The following is a 21,320-nucleotide window of genomic DNA, read 5'->3' on the forward strand; positions in this document are numbered from 1 at the left end:
AAAAAAAAAACAAAATATAAGAAAAAAAAAGATCACACTAGCAAATGAGAGTAAAGACGCCATAATTGAAGAAGCAATCATAAAAACAAAAAAGTAATCCACTATTTCTTTGCTTATAGGAAAATGTATGATAGAAGTTTTATAAAGTAAATGTAATCAATAGTGAAAATAAGAATTCGATTCATAAATCATATTTTTAAAAATATGCTTCACTGATCGATGTAGCTTAATAATAATAATAATAATAATAATAATAATATAGTCACTTGTTTCATAAATAAGATGTCAATTAACCATAGGTGAATTGACATATAAACTTAAAATAAATAATACATGAATTAGGTCATATGATAGTTTGAAATTTTAATCTACTATCATTGGCATTTAAAAAATGATTTAACAGAAATATAGAAATAAAAATGAATGGAAGATTTATTATAATTTTTTTCTCTACTCAAGTGGACAAATATTATTAGCCAAAATAGACAAAAAAAAATTTGTTTTTTTTTTTTGTTAGTTCAATTTAAACTTAGATTTACGTATTTAGAGAATAATAAAAATAATTTAAATATTTTTTAAAGGAAAAGAAAAAAAGAGAGAGAGAGAGAGAAAACTAAATCGTTGGAATGAAGCAGAGGCCAATCACTCTGCGAAACGAATAAAGGAAGCAAAATTAGCTTATTATTCCTCCATTAAAATATTTCCTTCAAAACCTTCAGAAGTTCGGCCGCACTGTTTTTGGGTTGGTGAAAGAGAGAGATTCGTCTACCTCTCTTCTCTCTACCCTAATAGGTTTTCCCTTCCCCATTTCTTCAATCTTCCTTTTCACAAATCCCTTCCTGAAAAACCCCTTTCTCCCACCCACTTTTGCCTTTACTTCATGCGGCTTTCTATTCTATCTCTTCTCTTCCTCGGTTTTTCCGCTCTTCAAATGGGTGTTCTTTGTTAATTCCTTTCTTCTTCCCAATACCCTTTTCACCCTTTTCCAGGATTTCAATACGGTTGCCCTTAATTTCTTCCTAACCCGATTGTTTCCTCGGTTTTGATTTATGGGTAGGAAGGAATTTCGAGTTTTTGATGATTCCAATCATGGGTTCTTCACGGTTTCTGGTTTGGGATCTCAATGTCGTCTCCATCAAGATGAATCTTTTCTACCTGGTGGCTTATTTGCAAGCGTGGGGCAGATGGGTGTTGGCTTTGGAATTTCTCCAGATTCTTCCAATCCTCGCAACAATGGCGGCAATAAACTTGCTTACACCGATTTGTACATGAAGTACTTATCTTGGGTGGAGGGTTTTCGGATTCATGGGGCTAACGAAGAGGAAGGGGTTGTGAAGAAGAAGAAAGGTGGGCTTAGATTGAAAGTTAAAGTTGCTAATCCTTCACTGAGGAGGCTGATGAGTGGTGCTGTTGCCGGGGCTGTGTCAAGGACTTGCGTGGCGCCATTGGAGACAATAAGGACACATCTAATGGTGGGGAGTAGTGGAAATTCTACCACAGAAGTGTTTCATAATATCATGCAAACTGATGGGTGGAAGGGGCTGTTTAGGGGAAATTTTGTTAACATCATTCGTGTTGCACCTAGCAAGGCCATTGAGGTATTGTAGTCTCTCTGATTTTGTGTCAATTCTCTGATATATACTTTGTTTCTGATTGGATTATGCTTAGTTGTTGGTGGGTGGGAGTTTGAAGCTGCATGTTTTGCTTTATCCTTATCTGTTGAACTGGTTACTTTTGACTATGTGCTGTTCTTGTCCAATTGATTCTATATAACCTTAAGGGATGTATTTTTGTGAAAAGGTTGTGGTTATTTAAGGAGTTTTGGGAGCATTGAACTTAAATTTGCTAGTGAAAACTGGCTTTTCAAGAAGCCTCTCTGTTCTTGTACTCCGATTGTATCATCAGCATCAATATGTTTGCTTCGGTGGTTGTGTCATTGTACCTGTGGTGGTTGTGTTGGGTTATAGCATCACCTTGTTTCAAAATCGTTGAATTTTCAGGTTGCTCGAGTTGTAGACTTGAGTTCTGCTTTATCTACCTCATATTGTGGAACCGTAAAAAAGTAACATACTCTAAAAATGTAACATGTGTTCCATGCTGTTTCAAACAGTAATTTAAATTTAGTTCACAATACAAAAAAGTGAAGTTCAGCTTGGAACGACGTTGAAGCTGGCTTCGAATATAATTCAATATGTATTTTGAAACTTTCTACACCACTCCATGTGCAGCTCTTTGTGTATGACACAGTCAACAAGAATTTGTCACCTAAACCTGGTGAGCCTTCAAAACTACCTATTTCTGCCTCATTTGTTGCTGGGGCCTGTGCAGGAGTTAGCTCAACATTATGCACATATCCTCTTGAGCTACTCAAGACCCGGTTGACTATTCAGGTACATGCTAAACTAAAACTATATTCGCAACTTTGTGCCCTTTCCTTTCTGATTTGAGATAAATTTATATGAGCTCTGTGAATGTTGTAGAGAGATGCATACAACGGTCTATTTGATGCATTCTTAAAGATACTTAAAGAAGAGGGGCCTGCCGAACTCTACAGAGGCCTTGCCCCTAGTCTCATTGGTGTAATTCCGTATTCTGCGACTAATTATTTTGCATATGACACATTACGGAAAGCCTATCGAAAAATTTGTAAGAAAGAAAGGATTGGAAACATTGAAACCCTTTTGATTGGTTCGGCAGCTGGTGCTTTCTCAAGCAGCGTTACGTTCCCACTCGAAGTAGCACGTAAGCAAATGCAGGTGGGAGCTTTGAGCGGAAGACAAGTTTACAAGAATGTCATCCATGCACTTGTAAGCATATTTGAGAAAGAAGGCATTCCAGGGCTTTTCAGAGGGCTTGGTCCCAGCTGTATGAAGTTGGTTCCTGCTGCCGGGATTTCTTTCATGTGCTACGAGGCATGCAAGAGGATCCTCGTCGAAGACGACGGTGAAGACTGAGGAGTAGACAACTTCTTTATATGGCATGATAGAGCAAGCAATTCGTGCTCTGAACTAGAGAGAGGAAACACAGTTTTGTTTTCTGTTTTTTTTTTCTCCCTTTAGCTTTTGTTTTGACCCCACTCCCCCAACTCTTTAACTAGATTTCCGGTGGTTTGCTAAGATTCGGTTCAAGGATCCCCTTAGAAAGGCTAGAGCTGGATTTTCTTTTTTAAACTATTTATTTGGATAATTTCTTATATGATACTGTTCTCATTGTTAGTCAATGCATAAGTACTTGTTCTAGTGGAACATGTCCAGTGTCGTTCCTGGGAGTGATTGGTCGTACCCATGGATGGGATGCCAGGCAACTGAATTTGGCCCGATGTCACGAGTGTAGTCGTCAACCAAGTTCCTACCGACTTCAAATAAAATATGTCCTTCCCAAAGAAAAATGCAGGTGGCTCCAGCAATGAAGTTGCTGGTCAACATTATTGCATGAAATTGAACTTATCGTACCAAAGAAGAACAATTGATGTACATTATCTTACTAAAATCTTTTTCTATCACGAGTTTGTAGATCATTGTTGCAAGGTTGAACAGGCAAATCGATTTATAAACCCTTACTCTGTTTGATCAGTTCTTATAGCAACTTCAATTCCATAGAAGTACAAGAATCTCTATAGACCTCGAGTTAACATGAAAGATTGACAAATTAGCTACTTTCTTCAAATGGAAAATGAAAAGGAAAAAATGAGTATAAAAAAACAAAAAAACAAGATAAATTAAATTACCAAACTTTGGCAGTAACTTATCATCTTTGATCAGAACTGATCAGGTGTAACAAAACACTCTCCTCCCTCTCACTCACCGCTTCTCCTACTTGCCGTTGTGTTCTTCAAAATCTACATTAAGCAATAGAAAAAAGTTTTGTTAAAAGGAAAAAAAAAAAGAAAAAAAAAATCAAATTTCATCTTATATCGGCCAATGAATTTGGGTCTTTTCATAAAAAGCCCAGCAGCACAAGGCCAACTTAAAGTTAAAGAAAATAATTATGGAATAAATTAATGTTAAATGGAAGGAATGACTAGAGTAATTAATTAAACTTACTTGTCTAAGCATCTGATTCTCATTCTGTAAAGTGGAAAGCCTTTCTTCAAGTTCAGAGTTCTTCTTCTCCAAATCCTTCACCCTTATCTCTAAATCATTCAAATAAGCCTTTTTTCTCTCCCTTGCTTGCTGTGCCGATACTCTATTCCTCAGCAATCTATATCCAATATTAAATAAATAGCTTCAACAATCAAAAACCTCAATTCCAAGAAAAAATGCTTTTTTTTTTCTTTTTTTCTTTTTTTTTCATTTTGAAGTTGAAATCTAAGGATAAACATATAAATTTAAATTTCATTTTCTTTCATTTAAAACAAAATCTGAAGTTGAGTAAAAAGTAATAAAACATTTCAAAACTAACTTGGTCAAAAACAAAGTTTATAACCTAAAAAAAAAAGAGAAAGAAAGTTATTTTATAAAATAACTTTAATTAAATATCTAATAGAAATTTGTTAAAATTAGAAAAATGAGACAAAATAAGAAACTCAAAGGACTGAAAAGTACCAAAACGACACGCGTTTTGCCTCACCTCTTGAGTCTCTTGCTTTCTTTATCAGCCGGACTTCTCCCTCTTTTCCTTTGACCCTCCCGAGAAACTTGAACCCGGTCCGGACCGGCGACCGAACCGGTATCCCTACCGGAAGCCGATGTTCCGGCCGATTCACCGCCTATCTCCGGCACTCTCCGGATCTCCTCATCGCTCTCCATTCCTAAATTTCTCACCCCATTCAGACTCACCAAACATCCATTACACACAAAATTCAAACCAAAAAAAAAAAAAAAAAGAAACCCCCCTAAATTATATGAATATGTATGAAATCACAAGATAGAAACGATCGGATTTGAGAAAGACAATGAAGATTAACCTTCTTTAACTTCGAGGTGAAGAGCAGAGCTGGAAGATCTTTCACTGCTCGAAGGCAAAGAACTAGCGGCGGCTGAACTCGTCGCTTGCTCCTGCATTTCTTCGTCAACCAAAACAAAACAAAACAAAAAAAAAAAAAAAAAAAAAGCTTCGAACAATCAAAGACAGAGGTCGATAAAAATCCCTTTTGCAATAATTTTAATTTATTTAGTTAAGATATTTTCTAGAAGAGGAGAAAGAGAGAAAGAGCGGGACATAAAAGCTTCACACTGAAAATTAACTGAGAAAGCCAGGACAGAAGGATTTCACGCCGTTAAATGTTGTTTGATCCGACGGCTTCAAAAGCGAGAACGTGGATGTGTGTTCGCCATGAGAAGGTGGCCAAATCAAAGGTGCTTATAAAAGGAACGTGGTGAACCGTGAGTCGTTGGATGGGATCTGAGATCAGATGGCTAGGATTAGAAGTTGTAGTTGTTGGGACCACTTGCTTTGATGGCCAAAAAGGATTTCGTACTCTTTGGAACAAAAGGAACGAAAGAAAGAAAAAGCGTCGTCCGGCGTTACGGAATTCCAATCGGCTTTATCAGTACTTAACTCTAAACCATTTTAACATAAATTAATGCTACGTTTTCTTTTCTAAATTTATTCCAACTCATGTAAGTTTATTGTAACTTTTTTGACCTTCACAAAGAAAATGAAAAACTAGTATATGAACACAAAAAAGAAAAACGGTCAAATTGTTAGGCTATATTTTTAATGTAGTTTAATTAGATAAGAAATATATTCTAAATTAGTTGTCAATTTCATTGAAGACCATTTCGGCCGAAATTGTCGTTGGATGCAATCTAGTTCAAACTCATTAATATTTTACCCAAAAGGTATCAAAAGATAGATTATTCAAACAGATTCATACGGGTATCTATATCACTTTGGTTTTTTCTTTGTGATTTTGCAACTATGCATCACATGAATAATTGGCGGCTAAAATAATTTTGTGAATATTAATGAGGTAGGAAATTTCCTTTTTTTGGAAAGAAGGTAGTTTGTTGACTAAATAAGTATGAATTTGCTTTCAACTCCAAAATTAATAATACTAACTAGATTAATAATACCAAGTTAGTACATAAATTTTGATTATATGATATTTAAATTGAAAAATAATGTTATAATATTAAAATTTGAATTATATGGTCAAACATTTTAATTATATTTTGGCACATGCAATACTATTGTTTTTTCGAATTTGACTGAAATGATTTTATTTCGTTTTTTTTAAATAAGAAGTTATTACTATTAGTTCAAATTATAATTTTTTCTTGGAAACAAAAAAGTTTACCATTCTCCAATCCAAATTGACAACATTCGGATTTTATTAATTGACATTTGATATAATTAGATGTCTTTAATCCTCATACATTAAAGTTGTAACTAAAATTTGCTTCTTGTAGGTCCTCGAATTCTTTCCTCCTCTCTAGTTAGCATTGAGTCGAATCTAAGAAAGACTCGAAGATGAATAGAAGGTTTGATAGTAAAATTAAAAATGTTTTCTCATCTCAACAAATGAACTTAGAGACATACATGAAACAAGTCCATTTACAACATATTTTGAGGATAAGATAGGCAATTAGATCATACAAAGGGTTTGCCTTGACCAACCAACATGCCCCTTTTCTAAAGCCTACCATCTATAGGCCCACATATGAAAGCAATTGAGTCATTTGGTCCCAAAGATTGAGATCGAGACTCGCTTTTTCTAGACGTCTTTCATACCCAAGCTCTATCCTCCTTTTCGTAGTGTTATTTATAATGGGACTAAAATAACCATGGGTTTAGCCCCGGTGCATATGGAACATGAACTCTATTTGAGGTAAATTTATTTTCTTCCCTAAAAGTTTGCTATGATCCCCATCTTGGAAATGCATATAAGTGCTTGTAGTAAGCACCACGTATCAACATTTTTGCATCAACAAGTATAATAGTATCACTAAAGTGGAAGGTTGTTTATTAATGGAAAATGTTTATTTAATGTTCTAACTAATGAATTTGATGAAACTCTTGCTATAACGAGTGATCCAAAATTAATACAATTTGATTGAATAATACACCATATTTTCTAGCCTTCAGTGTTTCAGCGTATAATTTCTAGTTTGGGCTTGGGCCTATTTTCGAAAAGCTGGGTCAGAGTCCATAACGAGGCCCAGCCCATTCAACATTCTCTCTCTTCTGTTTCGCATTTGGTCCTTGAAACACCGACCAGTTGACAACATTTCCAATTTCAACATCCCTTTGGTTCTCGATCGATTTCTAATTAAACCGCCATTACCAGATCCTATTTCTTCCATCTCCACCGTCTGAATTTGTTTTTTTTTTCTCTCTCTCTCGAGTTGTCAACAATGGCAACCTCCACGCCATCGTCGACATCAACGGCATCAAAGAGTTGGGTCAGGAATCTTTCTTCAATTGCGTCTCGTGTCTATTTCTTACTTATCATACTTCAGATCCCGCTCTTCAGGTGTGTTTTCACTTTCTTCCCCTTTTTAAACCTCTGAAACTCCTTAGGATTTTGTACTCAGATGGTAGGACTGATTAGAACTGTTTCTCTTCACTTGTGTTTACTTCCAGTTGTGTTTGCGATACAATTTTGAAGATTATATGAGAGTCGTGGCTTGTCATTAACTCTCTTGCTTCCTTCACTTTAGTTCTGTTATTCATACTTTGGCATCTGTGTCTTCACTTGTTTGTATAAGTTTGAATTTCTGATTCTTGATAAAACGAATTGTAAACAATGAATTTTGCATAGCTTAACAGTTGGTCGTTATTTAACTCCATTTGACTGACGTAGATTGGGGTTTGTATTAAGTTCTCTATCGCAGTTTATGTGTTGAGTTTTGTGAATTTAAAACTATTATTCGAGGACACACCAGGAAGAGAGTGTTGAAGCGTGGGATGAAAAAGATTGAATAGCTCAAGTTTGTGCCATTTCTTTTTTCTATTTGAACCTTCGGTTCAACGCTTTACATAGTAAGTGCTTCCACTTCTTGCAAATGAAGGGCTCTTCTGTAGAAAGGAAGGATTATGGTTTATGGATCTCAATTGAATTAATATGTAGCATTTTCGCCATAGGTTTGAGATGTTTCCATTATCCTTAAATCATTTAAGAAAATGGATCAAGGAACTGCCTAATGTGTGTGTTTGCTTTGAGATCAATATGCTTATGTTATCTAGAAATAAAATTTGGAGAAAATACGGAAATGAACGACTGTGAATTTCTTGCTTTCATTTTACTATATGCTTCATTCGATATTAGTTATATATTCCTTCCAGTGTCCTGTAGAATACATTTTCATTATTTGCAATTATGATTCTTGGCTACTAAAAGTGTAATAATAGAAAAGCACATTCTTCCTTTGTCCAATAATATTTGACTGTGATATTTATTTTTTGCAAGTTTTGAACATCCATCTTGATGTAGCCTTTGGTGTATGATGGATATGCACATTTCATAATTCAAAACGTGTCTTCTCAGGATCTCATGCAGATCTGGCATGTGTACGACCCCTTTGCATGTAACTTCATCTCAGTTGATTGCAAGTGAAGTCTTTCCTGCACCTGTAGTTAAGGCACTTCTCTATCCTGGAGCAGTTGTGAATGGGCTTGTCATGAACTTGACAGTTCCTAGCTGGAGTGATTTGTTCGACATCTATAATTTGACTAACATCAAGGAAGCCTCTGCCGTGACTGATCTTCAACGCTTGGAGGTTCTTGTTCTTGACCTCCTTGTTTACTTTTTTGGTTCAATTGGTAACCTTTGATCTGATACATGGTTGTATATCTTGGATTTAGGCCCTTATTTTGATAAAGCAAATTGTGGTTTATTTTAAAATTTCTCAACGTGGTTAGCTAACTGGACAAGCTTCCTGAAGTTTTCTTTTGGAAACCATTTGGGAATCTGATAGACCATGTATCTTATTTATTCACATAAAGAGGGACATATCTAAGGGATAATTCGAGAGTTACCTATCCCTTCTGCTTAAGATTTTAACCAAAAAGTGCTCATATAGTCTATAATGTAAATGCTTTTTGCTAAGCGCCAACTGCTTCCCTAGCCCAAATAGTGGACCAGCAATACTATGTTAGAAGAGAGACTTTCTTGAGTCAAAAACACTGAAAAAGTGTGTCCAAGAACCTATCTCACTTGGGAGCATGAAAAACTAGGAACAAACACTGTTCGGTAGATGCAAATGATAAACCAGTTTGCCACCAAGCCAATAGGCTCATTGTCCTAAAATTGACCAATGACTCTGGGAACCGACGTATGACTTGGATGCTTAACCTGAGGTCCCTGGAGGTTTTGTTTTAACTTAGGATATACTTAGTCCTTGACTGCAAATCGGACTTCTCGTTGTTTGCTATATTCTGTTATACTCAATTATTGTTGCTGTTACTGCTGATACTCCTTCAAGGCCCCGAGCATAACTTCCCTATCATTTTGCTGCTGTTCAACTTCTGCCACCAGTGAGGTATATTGCGAAGGGATAACTTTGAGAATTTGCTATCCTCCTGAGCACCTGAGAATCCTTTTTAGAGGAATCTATTTGGACTGCAAGATAGTCTATTTTGTATCCTAGCTTGGTGTTTTATTTCAAAATATTGATATCATCGTCGTGCAGAAATCCTTCTTAATTGAATAAGTCAATTGATTTAAATATTCCGTCTGATTACGTACATGTTTTTCTGTGATGCTGGACGTTTGTTTTGTTATTTGTTGAGAAATTTCTTACTGATGCACAAATCACTTCAAATGAATTGCAGCATTCCACTTTTGCTGTTATTAAACAAAAAAAAAGAAGAAAAAACTCTTTCGATCCTGTCATTGTTATTTTTCTCCAAGAGGAAAACTCTTAATAACTAGCAGTATTTTGAGGCTGTATTGAGTGACATGTTCCTTGGACTCAGGTTCTTGCGGGAAGCTATTTCTCAGTGGCTGGAGCATTTGTTGGTCTTTTGAAGCCTGGGAGGATGAGCATGTTCGGAACTCTTTTGGTAATTTGGGGTCTTGTTAAGGAAGGAATCCTGGGAAAACCTGTGAACACAGATTCTGTCAAAGCTGTTTATGTTTATCCTACAATGATTCTCGCTGTGATCTGTGCTTTCTCATCGGTTAAGTATGATGTGAAGAAGGTTGTTAGAGGTGCCCCTGCTCGACCAATTGCAAAGCCACTTCAAAGCTCATCAAAATCTAAGCTCAAGTGAGTCCAATTGTAATTTCCTTAGCATTATCTATGAGTTTTTCTTTTATTCTCTCCTGAGTACTCCTGACCACTTCCAAACATCATTTTATGCATATCCCAATATTCATTTTGTGGATCTATTAGCTGTGCCGTGAATTCGATCTACAACTTTCTTCTCAGATAGTTCTTTCCACCACCACTACCTCACTCTTCCAGCTTCAATTGCTAGAACTGCATATATTATACTTGATTGAATTATTTGGATCATGAAGAGAGAGGTCCCTCTCATTTCTCGTTCCTTCTTCTCTACAGCCGCTTTGTAAAAATTAAATATTTCAAAGGATCGATAAGGAATAAGAATATTTTATATAATGATAGTAAGGGTAATTGACATTCTCTAGTTATCCAAATATATAGAAGCTATCTCATGATCAATCAGGTGGAGAGTTAACAAAAACTTAACGATATGGAGGATTAAAGTATGCAGTTTTTAAAAGTTTAGGGACAAAAATAATATTCAACCTGATTTTATTTTAACTATTGTTGAAAATATTTTTATAAACATATCAAAATATCACTGTTCATTTATTTGTGATATAGTACTTTCTTATTGTCCATCATAAATAATGATATTTTGTTATATTTATAATGATATTTTGTTATATTTATAAATATTTTCGTTAATTTTATTGTGTTTGGAATTATATTTTTCTCACTCAATTAAATGACTTTTTAATAGAAAATGACTAAGCATTAATAAGATAATAATTATATTATATTTATAACTACAAAACATATATATATATATATATATATATATATTTAGAAATGCACATATTCGGTTGGGATTAGATTGAACTTCATTGTTTTCTTCGCTGACTACCGATTGATCAATTTTCTTTTGAAAGTCAAAATTGATCACATAATGTCATTACATTAAATCTGCCCCTTGCCTGCCAAGGTTGGATTAGTTTGAGTCGATTAAATCGATTTTCTAAATTACTTTACTCACCACTTGGTTGGGTGCAACTTAAATTATACTATATCTAACATATCCCACAATGTGGCAGAAGAAAAAAATAGTGAGTGGTAATGTTGTGATATACATACAAAAATTGCTAGATCAACTGCTTATGTAGTTAGCAAGGATATGATCACAACTGCATAACAATATAATTAAGCTTCAAAGTTCTCTTTAACTTCCTACGTCCCTTATTCTTTGAACCTCTAGCCAATCGCTACCATCATAAAGTCGATTCTTTTCTCTCCTGATATTTCTTGATGGATTAATTGATCAAGAAAGAAATAATTTATATACTCAATAAACTTAACTAACACAAAACCTAAATGGGGACTGTTTTCTTGAACGTTATATATATACAACCATCACTCTTTGGTTAGTTATCAGAAAACCTGAGCATAGAGTTCTACTTTCACTTATTCATCTTTAATTAATTAATTCTTCCCATATTTCTCTCTTCCTTCCATAAAAGCAAGCAGGTACTCATCTTTCACTTCTAATTTCCTTTCTTCCCTTAATTTATCTAACTCTTCCTTTTATATTTGTTTATAGTTTTCATAATATATATTCCTTTTTTTAGCTTTGGTTTGAATTCTTTTGGGTTCTTATACTTCAATTTTTTTAAAAAACTTTTATCAATGTATTTTCAAATTTTCAAAACGTCTTCGATCCCCTTATTTCTTCAAAAAGTTTCTCTTGGGCTATTTATTTTTTAAAACTAACTATTTTGATTCATATTTTACAAAATTTAAGAGATCTTATCATGCATAAAATAGGCAAGGAATTTAAATATGATAGTCTTTTACCAACACATTGTAAAATAAAGATAGAATTATCTAAAAGGTATTTTTTGATAATCATTTTTGGTTTTTGAAAATTATGAGTTTTTTTCCTCACAATTTTTAAGAACAAATTGCAAAAAAATTATCCTCAATGTGTTGGTAGCAATAGTTGCACTATTGGACCCTCGATTTTTTACAAGTGAACCACAAATTTATATGATTGTGTAGAAATTGTAACAATTGTTTAAGTTTGAAATGTCAGTTTTTATCATGTGAGAATTCAATTCTACAATTGTATTGTAAACTTGAAAGCTCCATTTTAACATTTGTAAGAGTTTTTTTTTGATTCAGGGGTTTGTAATTGTAATGAATTCCAATTGATCGCTGCACTACTACTTTTTAGTTTGAAATTAATAACAATTGATCCACGCTTTTTCAAAGAAAAAAACGGTAATGCATATTCAATATTGAGTAAAAATTTGAAGATATATGGGTGCAGGGTGCTTGTTGAAGGAGATTTAGAAACATAGGTGTGTTTCAATATTTCAATAAATGGAAAATAGTGAGATTGAAATGATACAAGCGAACCACGACATAACTTACAAAGTGGAAGAACCAATAACTGGTGATGCTGATCAAGAGCTTTGTGTTAATGTTGTGATGTTTATTAAAAATATTTTAGAACAAGTGCCTCAAGTTAATCCAAAAATCTGCATCTATCGAATTTCCAAAGAGGTACGCGAGTTGAATGATAGAGCGTATGCTCCTCAATTCATTTCCATAGGCCCTTTTCATTATCACACTCGACAGGATTTGATAGCCAATGAATACTATAAGTATCAAGGTTTTAATAACTTTCTACGTCGTATAAGTATTAATAATGAGCAGATTGAATCAATGGAAGGAAGTCAGGTTAAAATTAATACAGTAAAGTTTCTTGTGGAAAAATGTCATGGGTTAATGAAAGAAGCTTGGAATTGCTACGCAGATCAAATAAATATGATGGAGGAAGAGTTTGTTGGAATGATGCTTGTGGATGCTTGTTTCATAGTCGAGTTTCTTATACTGCTTCGTGGCCGTGTATCCAATATACAAAGAATAATATCAAAAATAGATTCTAAATTCTACCAAGGAGCACTATACGAAATACTTGGTGACTTGATAAAGTTGGAAAATCAAGTTCCTTTTTTTCTTCTTCAAAGTCTATTTGACCTGATAACAAAGGATGATTTACCCTTGGTTGGGACTCATGAGAGAGCCTCCTTGATGGATCTTACATGCTTTGCTTTTAAGATTTTTGTTGTGGCGGGGTATCATCTTAATTATATGTATGATAAAACGACACCAAAGCACTTGGTTGATTTCTCTAGTATCTTTTTCATGTCGGCACCCACTTATGTTGAAGACAACCATAAATATGTGCACACTAAAGATCGGTGGTGCATTTCTCCATCCGTAACTACGCTCTGGGAGGCTGGTGTCACCATCAAACCAAGTTACGTAGAATCATGTTTGACGAGCATAAGCTTCGAAAACGGGGTTTTGAATATCCCACATATAAATATGGGAAAAACCTTCGAAATTATGATACGAAACCTTATAGCATTTGATCATTACCCTGCAGGAAATAAGAACATGTATGCAGTCGAATATGTGTCATTTCTACATGATTTGATGAAGGAAGAGCAAGATGTACATTTACTTGTGAAGGTTGGAGTCATAGTCAACAGTGTTGGTGGCGGTGATAAATACATTTTAGACTTCTTTAACAATCTCTCTAGATATAACATGGTCTCACCTTTTTCCCAATTTGGTGAAATCGCTGAAACTTTACATGTATATTGCAATAGACGGAGGAACAGGGCAAAACGTTATTGGAATAAGGCGAAAGTTACATTGAGACATGACTATTTCACTACACCATGGACTACTATCTCTGTCATTGCTGCAACTTTCCTCATTCTTCTCACCCTCCTTCAAACCATATTCTCTGCTATATCGGCATTTCCTGGCTAGCCTTCCCCCCCATATTCTATTTTAGATTTTTTTCCTCTCGTGTTTCTGTTATATCTAATTTTACTGAATGTTAATCTCCTTTGTTATTAAGATTGTATGGACATGCATGTGTAGGGCTTCTATATATCCCTAGCTTACACTTTTAGTTTACCTTATATATTTTATAACTTGTCTTACTACTGTTGTTGAATGATAAACCAATATACATGTGTTTAAGTATTGCTCATATAATTAATATCAAACTTATTATCTTTCACTCATCAATTTAAGTTTTTTAGTCTATGCATTCATGATATGATACATGACAGAAAAGATCCAAGATTATATATGTTCAAACCAATTGGTGATTTAATTAACAGCTACATTATGATTTTCTCCAAGTTTTTTTTCCCAGTTTTTTTGTGGTTCTTTTACATGTATGTTATTATATATGTATGTTTGGGCTCCTTTTACCTTGTTAACATTAACCTACTATTTAACAATGTTTTTCCAATATATATACTGTCATATACATCTTTCCAACTTTTTTCAGTTGAGTGAGTTCTTTGGTTGAAAAATTAATTATGTATTGTTAATATAAATTAGGGAAAGTTGCAAAAATAGGGAAATTGTATATTGTTATTAAAAATTGTAAATTTAACTATGATTTTCCAAAATTTACAAACATAACCACGAAAAAAAAAAACTATTGGTTTTTCTTTTACATTATTCCTACTTTACTCGTCTCTTTGGTGTATATCTACGTTTGTATGAACAATATCCCAGAGATACTTTACTTTATGTTTGCTGTATCAATTAAATGATATACTTTATATTTGATATAAAATATCGATTGATTGATGTACGAAAGATAAAGTATATTAGTCGATTGATACATCACGTATAAAGTATACCAAGTATACTGAACGATACCCAAATGAGAGTAAAATTGGAATAATAAAAAAAAAAAAGAAGGAAAGTCATATTTTAATATTTTGTTGTATTTACAATTTTAGAAGATCAGTGCTAAATTTACAAATATCTTTACATATTTTCTTGCTATCCCATACAATTTCCCCATTGTTTTAGATATGATAAAAATTTCAAAATATTTTCATTTATATTTGTTACAGAACCAAATTTGAAAAAAAAAAAAAAAACTAAAGCAAAATTATAAATAGGTATTATCAATTTATTTTAATTATTTTAAAAATGAATTTATATTTTAAGAGAAACAAATAGATATGTCTTAATGATTAGTTTTTAATATAAAACAATTTTGTTATGAATTTTATTTTATCATCAATGGCCTCTTGACATCTTTAATATAAAATACTAGTTTTTTTTTTTTTTTTTTTTTTTTTTTTATATATATTTAAAGTTGAGTGGGTTCTTCTTCTTTTGATATATTATTACTATTAATCCATAAATTATTTACTTAGAAATGATATGAATTATATTTAACTGAAATATAAAGCAAAATCATCAAAACCAAAACATTAGAAAATTAGGATATGAGCCCATGACATATGCCATTCAAAGAGGTGAGGTACCCATTTTTTTCCTTTTAATGTTAGCGTTAATATTATAGGTTAATAAATATAACTTTTTGATACGAATGTATTTAGTAAATTACATGAAATTTGTAATTCAAATCTCTTATTCTTAGTTGAAGTACTAAAACTCAAATCTGAACCAAACAAACTTTCTTTCGATATAGATACATCCAAGAAATTTGTAAGAAATTCACATTTGCTTTTAAAAATTTGTGGTTATCAATTAATGTTTGTTTTTAACATACATATAATTTGTATGAGTGACAAATTAAAATTTCATTAACTTTAGGTTGCCATGGCCCCTCTAACCTAATTATATATTTATGGAGTGATCACTGTGTTTTACATTGTGGTTGTCCTTTGAGGGTGCTTTACATTGTGGTGTTTGGAAAGATAATATTGGTCTTTACATGATGTGATTAGAATAATATTGGTCTCCTTTTGAGGGTGTTTTACATGATTTGAATAGAATAATATTGGTCTCCTTTGAGGGTGCTTTACATGGTGGTTGTCCCACTCCCTATCTACAGAAAGATAGTTTTATGGATATATAATACTTTAAAATGAAGTGTTAACAATTATTGGTGTTTGGAAAGATAAAGTAATACCACAAGTTATGGGGTTTTTTTATTTTTCTTGGATAGTTTGACATTTGTGGACACGAACGAAAACTAAATTTGGGGATACGATGATGATGCAATGATTGTGCTAATTAGCTAGTTGTTGAAGTGTTTGTGTGCATATAGGGTGAAGATCGAGTGAACAAAAAGCCAAAACTCAAATATGTATTCTATTAGAGTAGTTCCCACTTTCACATGAATGTTCTAGCACTCCATTTTAGATTCTTCCCACATTTTTTTCTTTCTTTTCTCCCTCATTTCATCACCGTTAACCATATTTATTAGGTGGACATCTACGTAATACCCTCATCTTCTCCGGAGCTTTGTTGAAATAAACAATAAAGCATAATGAATGACAAAAGAAAAAAAAAAAAAAAAAGAAGAAAAGAGGTAGAGATCAGAAAAGCATAAGCCCTAGGAAGCACATACAGTAAGTAAGGTGTGGAAAATTTAAAGCAACTGTAGTCCAAAAACACTTTCTTGGGTCGGCTAGACCAACAACCTGTGAGTGAACATAAGTCTACCATTTCATAACTTCCATCAAATTTTGACACCAAAGTACTTCTTTATTTTATTTTAAATTTATTCTCTTTAATTCAGTCAACCTTTCTTTTATGTATATATATGTGTGTGTATGTAGATTAAATATTATTGTTATCTTTTTGTACTTTTAGCTTTTTTTTTTTGTTTTTTTAGTTATTGTACTCTAAAATCGGTTTATTTTTGTTTATATACTTTCAACTTTTAATTTATTCATTTTAGTTTCACAAGTACGCTTTCAAACGTTGATTTTAGTGTATTAATTTATTCTTTGAAGTTGACTATTATGATCTATATTAATTATAAAATCTTAAGATAGGACAAAGTTGTCATTAAATATATGCAAGGGAGAACTAGAAGTCCAAGTGTTTAATTTGCATATGACTTTGGACAAACATGCTTTAACTTAGATTAAAATTATTGGGAGACAAATATAATGACCAATAATTCAGGAGGATATTATTGTAGAATTCCAAAAACAAAAAATATATCACTAGAATAATAATTTGTTTTAGTTTTCAAAACTACGTATGTGTGTAAAAGCACAAACAGTGTTTAGAAATAATTCTAAGGCTACATAGTCCACTTTTTTAAATTTTAAGATTAAAAAGTATATAAATAATGTAAATATGAGAAACATGAATAACGGTAGAAATTTTAAATATGAGTTATAGAATTTGCCGATTTTACAATGATATAAATAAGTTACCAAGATGATTTTTGCACGGTGTTTGTTTGAAAGATTTGGAAACTTGGGTGTGTTATCAATTTCAATAAATGGAAAATAGTGAGGTTGAAATGAAAGATGGAAACGACATATGTGATGATCACGAATTGGAGGAAATAATTAGTAAGATTGATCAAAAGGTTTGTGATAATATTGTGATATCCATTGACAAAATATTGGAAGGATCACCTCAAGTTAATCCAAAATGGAACACTATATATCAAGTTTCAAAAGAGCTACGCGAGATGAAGGATAAATCCTATATCCCTCAATTCATTTCCATCGGTCCTTTTCACCATCGCACTCGAAATGATTTGATAGCTAATGAATATTATAAGCTTCAAGGTTTTATTAATTTTCTACGTCGTATAAGTATTAATAACAAGCGGATTGAATCATCGAAAGAGCTTGTGGAAAAATGTCATGGTTGGGTGAAAGAAGCTTGAAATTGTTATGCAGAACCAATAAAGATGGAGGAGGAGTTTGTTTTAATGATGCTTGTGGATGCTTGTTTCATACTCGAACTTTTTATACTACTAAATGATGAGTATGGTTGTGAGGATAAATTCTTTCAAATTCAAGACAATGTAGACTTTTCATTCTATCAAGGGATATTCTTTGAAACACTTATTGACTTGATAAAGTTGGAAAATCAAGTCCCTTTTTTTCTTCTTCAAAATCTTTTTGACTTGATACCAAAAGATGATGTCCCTATGTTATCCTCCACGAGAGATAACGAAGATGGCCCTATCTCCTTGATATATATTACAAACATGACTCTTAGGTGGTTCGGGTTCGTTCGTAAATATAAAATCAATGATTTGTATCATAAGCAACCAAAACACTTGCTTGATTTCTTAAGTTTTTACTTCTTCCCCTTGCCCCCTAATGATGATCATATGCAGAACAAGCAAAATGAGACAAAAAATAGTGATCAGAACAACAACAATTTGTTAAGGTTCTTTCGCACCCTCTTTCCAGCTTATTGGCAAAAGAAGAATGATGATTTCTTTGGTGTCTCGGTCTTGAGATGTTTTCCGAGTAAGAAGGCAACAACTCATGAGAAAAACAGTAAGCATTTCAGGTTGAGTCCTCCATCCATAACTGAACTATGCGAGGCTGGTGTCACCATCAAAGCAGCAAAAAACGAAGAATTATGTTTCATGAACATAAGCTTCAAAAATGAGATTTTGGAAATCCCATGTATAGATATTGACAGTACCCAAAGTCATGATACGAAATGTGATAGCATTTGATCATTACCCTGCAGGAAATGAGGAGATGTATGCAATTCAATATGTGTTATTTCTGGATGATTTGATAAACATGGAGGAGGACGCACATTTACTTGCAAAGGCTGGAGTAATAATCAACACTTTGGGTGACAGTGATAAAGACATCTGATATTTGTTTAACTGTCTCTCTAAATGTGTAATCATCCCAACTCGTTCCCACTTCGATGATATCAACAGAGCTTTACGTATGCATTGCAACGGAAGATGGAATAAGGCTAAAGCTTCTTTGAAACGTAACTACTTCAATACGCCATGGGCTGTTATCTCCTTCGTTGCAGCAACTTTTCTCATTGTTCTCACTCTCCTTCAAACCATATTCTCTGCTATATCTACATTTCCTAGCTAACTACTCAAACATCTCTTGTTATATATATTGTTAAAACAAAATATAATTTAGGGCTTCAATTTTATATGCTTTTTTCCTCTTTAATTTGGTTTATGTCGTTATTTATTATTATTGAATATTATTCTCCTTTATTAACACGTATGTAGTTCTGGTCATATAAAGAATTTATCCTTTGTTTAAAGTGTGTTGAAATAATATTAAATTTTCTTTCATATTTTATTGAGTTGAAATCTTTTATGTAATTATTTTTTTCTCTTTCGAATAAATATTAATATTACAACTACTACTAATTATTATTAGTATTATAAAACAATGCATCAAAGCTATATTAATTTCATATTTATATTTGGTTAACTATATATAATCAATTTCAAAAGATTTGATGTTTGCATGTTTGAATCTTCACAAGTATTATCTAAATAAATCTATAAACTTCGATTAGTTTTATAACCAAACTTGAATAATACTAATTAATCTGCTAAATATAAATTTGAATAAAAGAGAGAGATCAGCTCTACAAATCATACTAATTAAAATATGAACTCTAAAAATGTGGCTAATTAATACGTTGGACACATGTAAAAAAGATATTTTATAATAAAGAAACTTGATATATGTACCAAATTTTAATTGGACACAAACAGAAAAAAGAACATAGATGAGTGGATCAATGCACCCAAGCCATGCATTTTCCCTTTATTATAGTTTAATTATGGAAAAACCTTAGGCACATTTGGATTACATCCATGTTTTGTGCCTGTCCAAGTTGCATATTCACATAATCAATGAATTGGGTTAACAACTTTTGAGTAATATTATTATTGTTTGATCTCTATATGTTGATATTGTTATTATATTTTATACTTTATAGGATGTTTTGTATGAGATCCATATAATTCATGTGAAAGAACCACGTTCTAAAATCCAACAAGAAAAAAAAATGTCAACCAAATAATAATTTTCCTCCCTTTCAAATCTCCAAATTAAAAGTTGTAATTAAGTGGAGGAGGCTGTATAGATATAATAAAAATAATCCCATTAAGATATTGATTACCCAATAATTAGTCTCCGGCATGCCCTGGTTAACTAAGTTGTGTATTTTCTAATATATACAAATTTAATATAAGACCATGCCATACACACCTTTGTGAAAGAAATATTGAAAACAATATTAGATAACATAGTTTATAATTAAATTTAAACGAAAGATTGAAAATGAAAAGTTTGACGTTACAGCTGCAACTTAATAAAATAATAAAACTGATCTCCATAGTTTACCTCAAAGCGTCAACGATATGAACAGTACTTTAGCTGCATCATTTACACGAAATGACAATAATTATATAATCGATCTGTCGTCTCCTTCCTTTCCTCCATTCCCTCAGTTTTATTTTTGCTACAAACATATTTCTTCCATAACAATTTCCACGCATTCTAAGGTACATCTTCCAATTCATTTCCTTCTCTCTTTTTCTTTTATTATAATTAATATACCCTTTTATACTATATAATCAAATATGCATAAAAGATAAAAATCTTTACCCCACTTTGCTTCTTGAATTGCTCTAGACAACTTAATATCAAATATATATATATACATAGATAAATAGATAGACAGGGAGGGTTATAGTTCATTTTTGTTCTCGTGCCTTTAAAAATTTTCATTTTGTCCATGTACTTCAACTTTTATTTCTTTGGTCCTCCTTTTTTAAATGTTTATTTTGATATTTTTTAAAGAATAATTGAAAATACAATTACAATTAAATTGTTAATATGATAATTAGATCCAAAATATTAACATATATAATAATATTTTTTTAAAAAAATTGTAAATATAACAAAATCGATCAAAATTCTATCTATTTATATAAAAATATAAATTTTTATATAATAATATTAGCAATTTATTAAATCTTTAAATGAATTTTTTTAGATGTAAAGTAAGAATTTGATATATATTTGGCAAAAATAACCTAATTTAAAAAGATTATAAATGTATAATATTTGGGAATTAGATTTGAAAAAATTGCTAAATCTCAGCGTAATCTCTACCACACCCAAAACAATCGATTAATTTTTTTTTAAGGAAATTTCAATGTCAATAATCTCATCCAACATGGACTAAAAGAATTTGTTTGAACAATTTTTTGAAGAAGTGTACTATTTTTATATGACGAAAACTCAACATTATAATAAACCAACAAATTAACATTATTTGTAAAAACATTTATAATAACTTACAAATTAAACAAGTGGCTAATAAATGTAAAATTTTAAATAAGTAAAAGTTGAGTAATGTAAT

General features: G+C 32.2%; 4 protein-coding genes across 6 annotated transcripts; 3 read left to right on the forward strand and 1 right to left on the reverse strand.

Moving 5' to 3' along the window:
- The first annotated feature begins 623 nt into the window (after positions 1–623).
- LOC103488300 (adenine nucleotide transporter BT1, chloroplastic/mitochondrial-like) lies at positions 624–3,245 on the forward strand. The gene is made up of 3 exons (XM_008446976.3): positions 624–1,598; positions 2,229–2,390; positions 2,481–3,245. Exons 1-3 carry the CDS (start codon positions 1,050–1,052, stop codon positions 2,952–2,954), a joined length of 1,185 nt encoding a protein of 394 aa, XP_008445198.1. The 5' UTR covers positions 624–1,049; the 3' UTR covers positions 2,955–3,245.
- A 298-nt stretch (positions 3,246–3,543) lies between these two features.
- Positions 3,544–5,092, reverse strand: LOC103488299 (transcription factor HY5-like). The gene is given in 4 exon segments (NM_001297727.1): positions 3,544–3,838; positions 4,044–4,200; positions 4,570–4,750; positions 4,907–5,092. Coding segments are annotated over 4 exon segments (477 nt in total). The 5' UTR covers positions 5,004–5,092; the 3' UTR covers positions 3,544–3,796.
- A 2,064-nt stretch (positions 5,093–7,156) lies between these two features.
- Positions 7,157–10,532, forward strand: LOC103488297 (uncharacterized). 3 transcript variants are annotated; one of them, XM_008446969.3, is made up of 4 exons: positions 7,168–7,417; positions 8,432–8,663; positions 9,862–10,154; positions 10,281–10,532. In XM_008446969.3, the coding sequence occupies exons 1-4, from the start codon at positions 7,299–7,301 to the stop codon at positions 10,318–10,320; spliced, it is 684 nt and encodes a 227-aa protein (XP_008445191.2). In that variant the 5' UTR covers positions 7,168–7,298; the 3' UTR covers positions 10,321–10,532. The 3 variants fall into 3 exon arrangements, with proteins under 3 accessions (XP_008445193.2, XP_008445191.2, XP_008445194.2); XM_008446972.3 differs by having other exon boundaries at positions 10,317–10,532; XM_008446971.3 differs by having other exon boundaries at positions 7,157–7,417; positions 9,862–10,434.
- Positions 10,533–12,220: 1,688 nt separating this feature from the next.
- On the forward strand, positions 12,221–13,955 carry LOC127148703 (UPF0481 protein At3g47200-like). Its single transcript, XM_051082906.1, has one exon. It carries the CDS (start codon positions 12,492–12,494, stop codon positions 13,953–13,955), a length of 1,464 nt encoding a protein of 487 aa, XP_050938863.1. The 5' UTR covers positions 12,221–12,491.
- The last annotated feature ends 7,365 nt before the right edge of the window (positions 13,956–21,320 follow it).

The sequence above is a fragment of the Cucumis melo genome, chromosome 3 (genome assembly GCF_025177605.1).
Source record: "Cucumis melo cultivar AY chromosome 3, USDA_Cmelo_AY_1.0, whole genome shotgun sequence".
NCBI lineage: Eukaryota > Viridiplantae > Streptophyta > Magnoliopsida > Cucurbitales > Cucurbitaceae > Cucumis > Cucumis melo.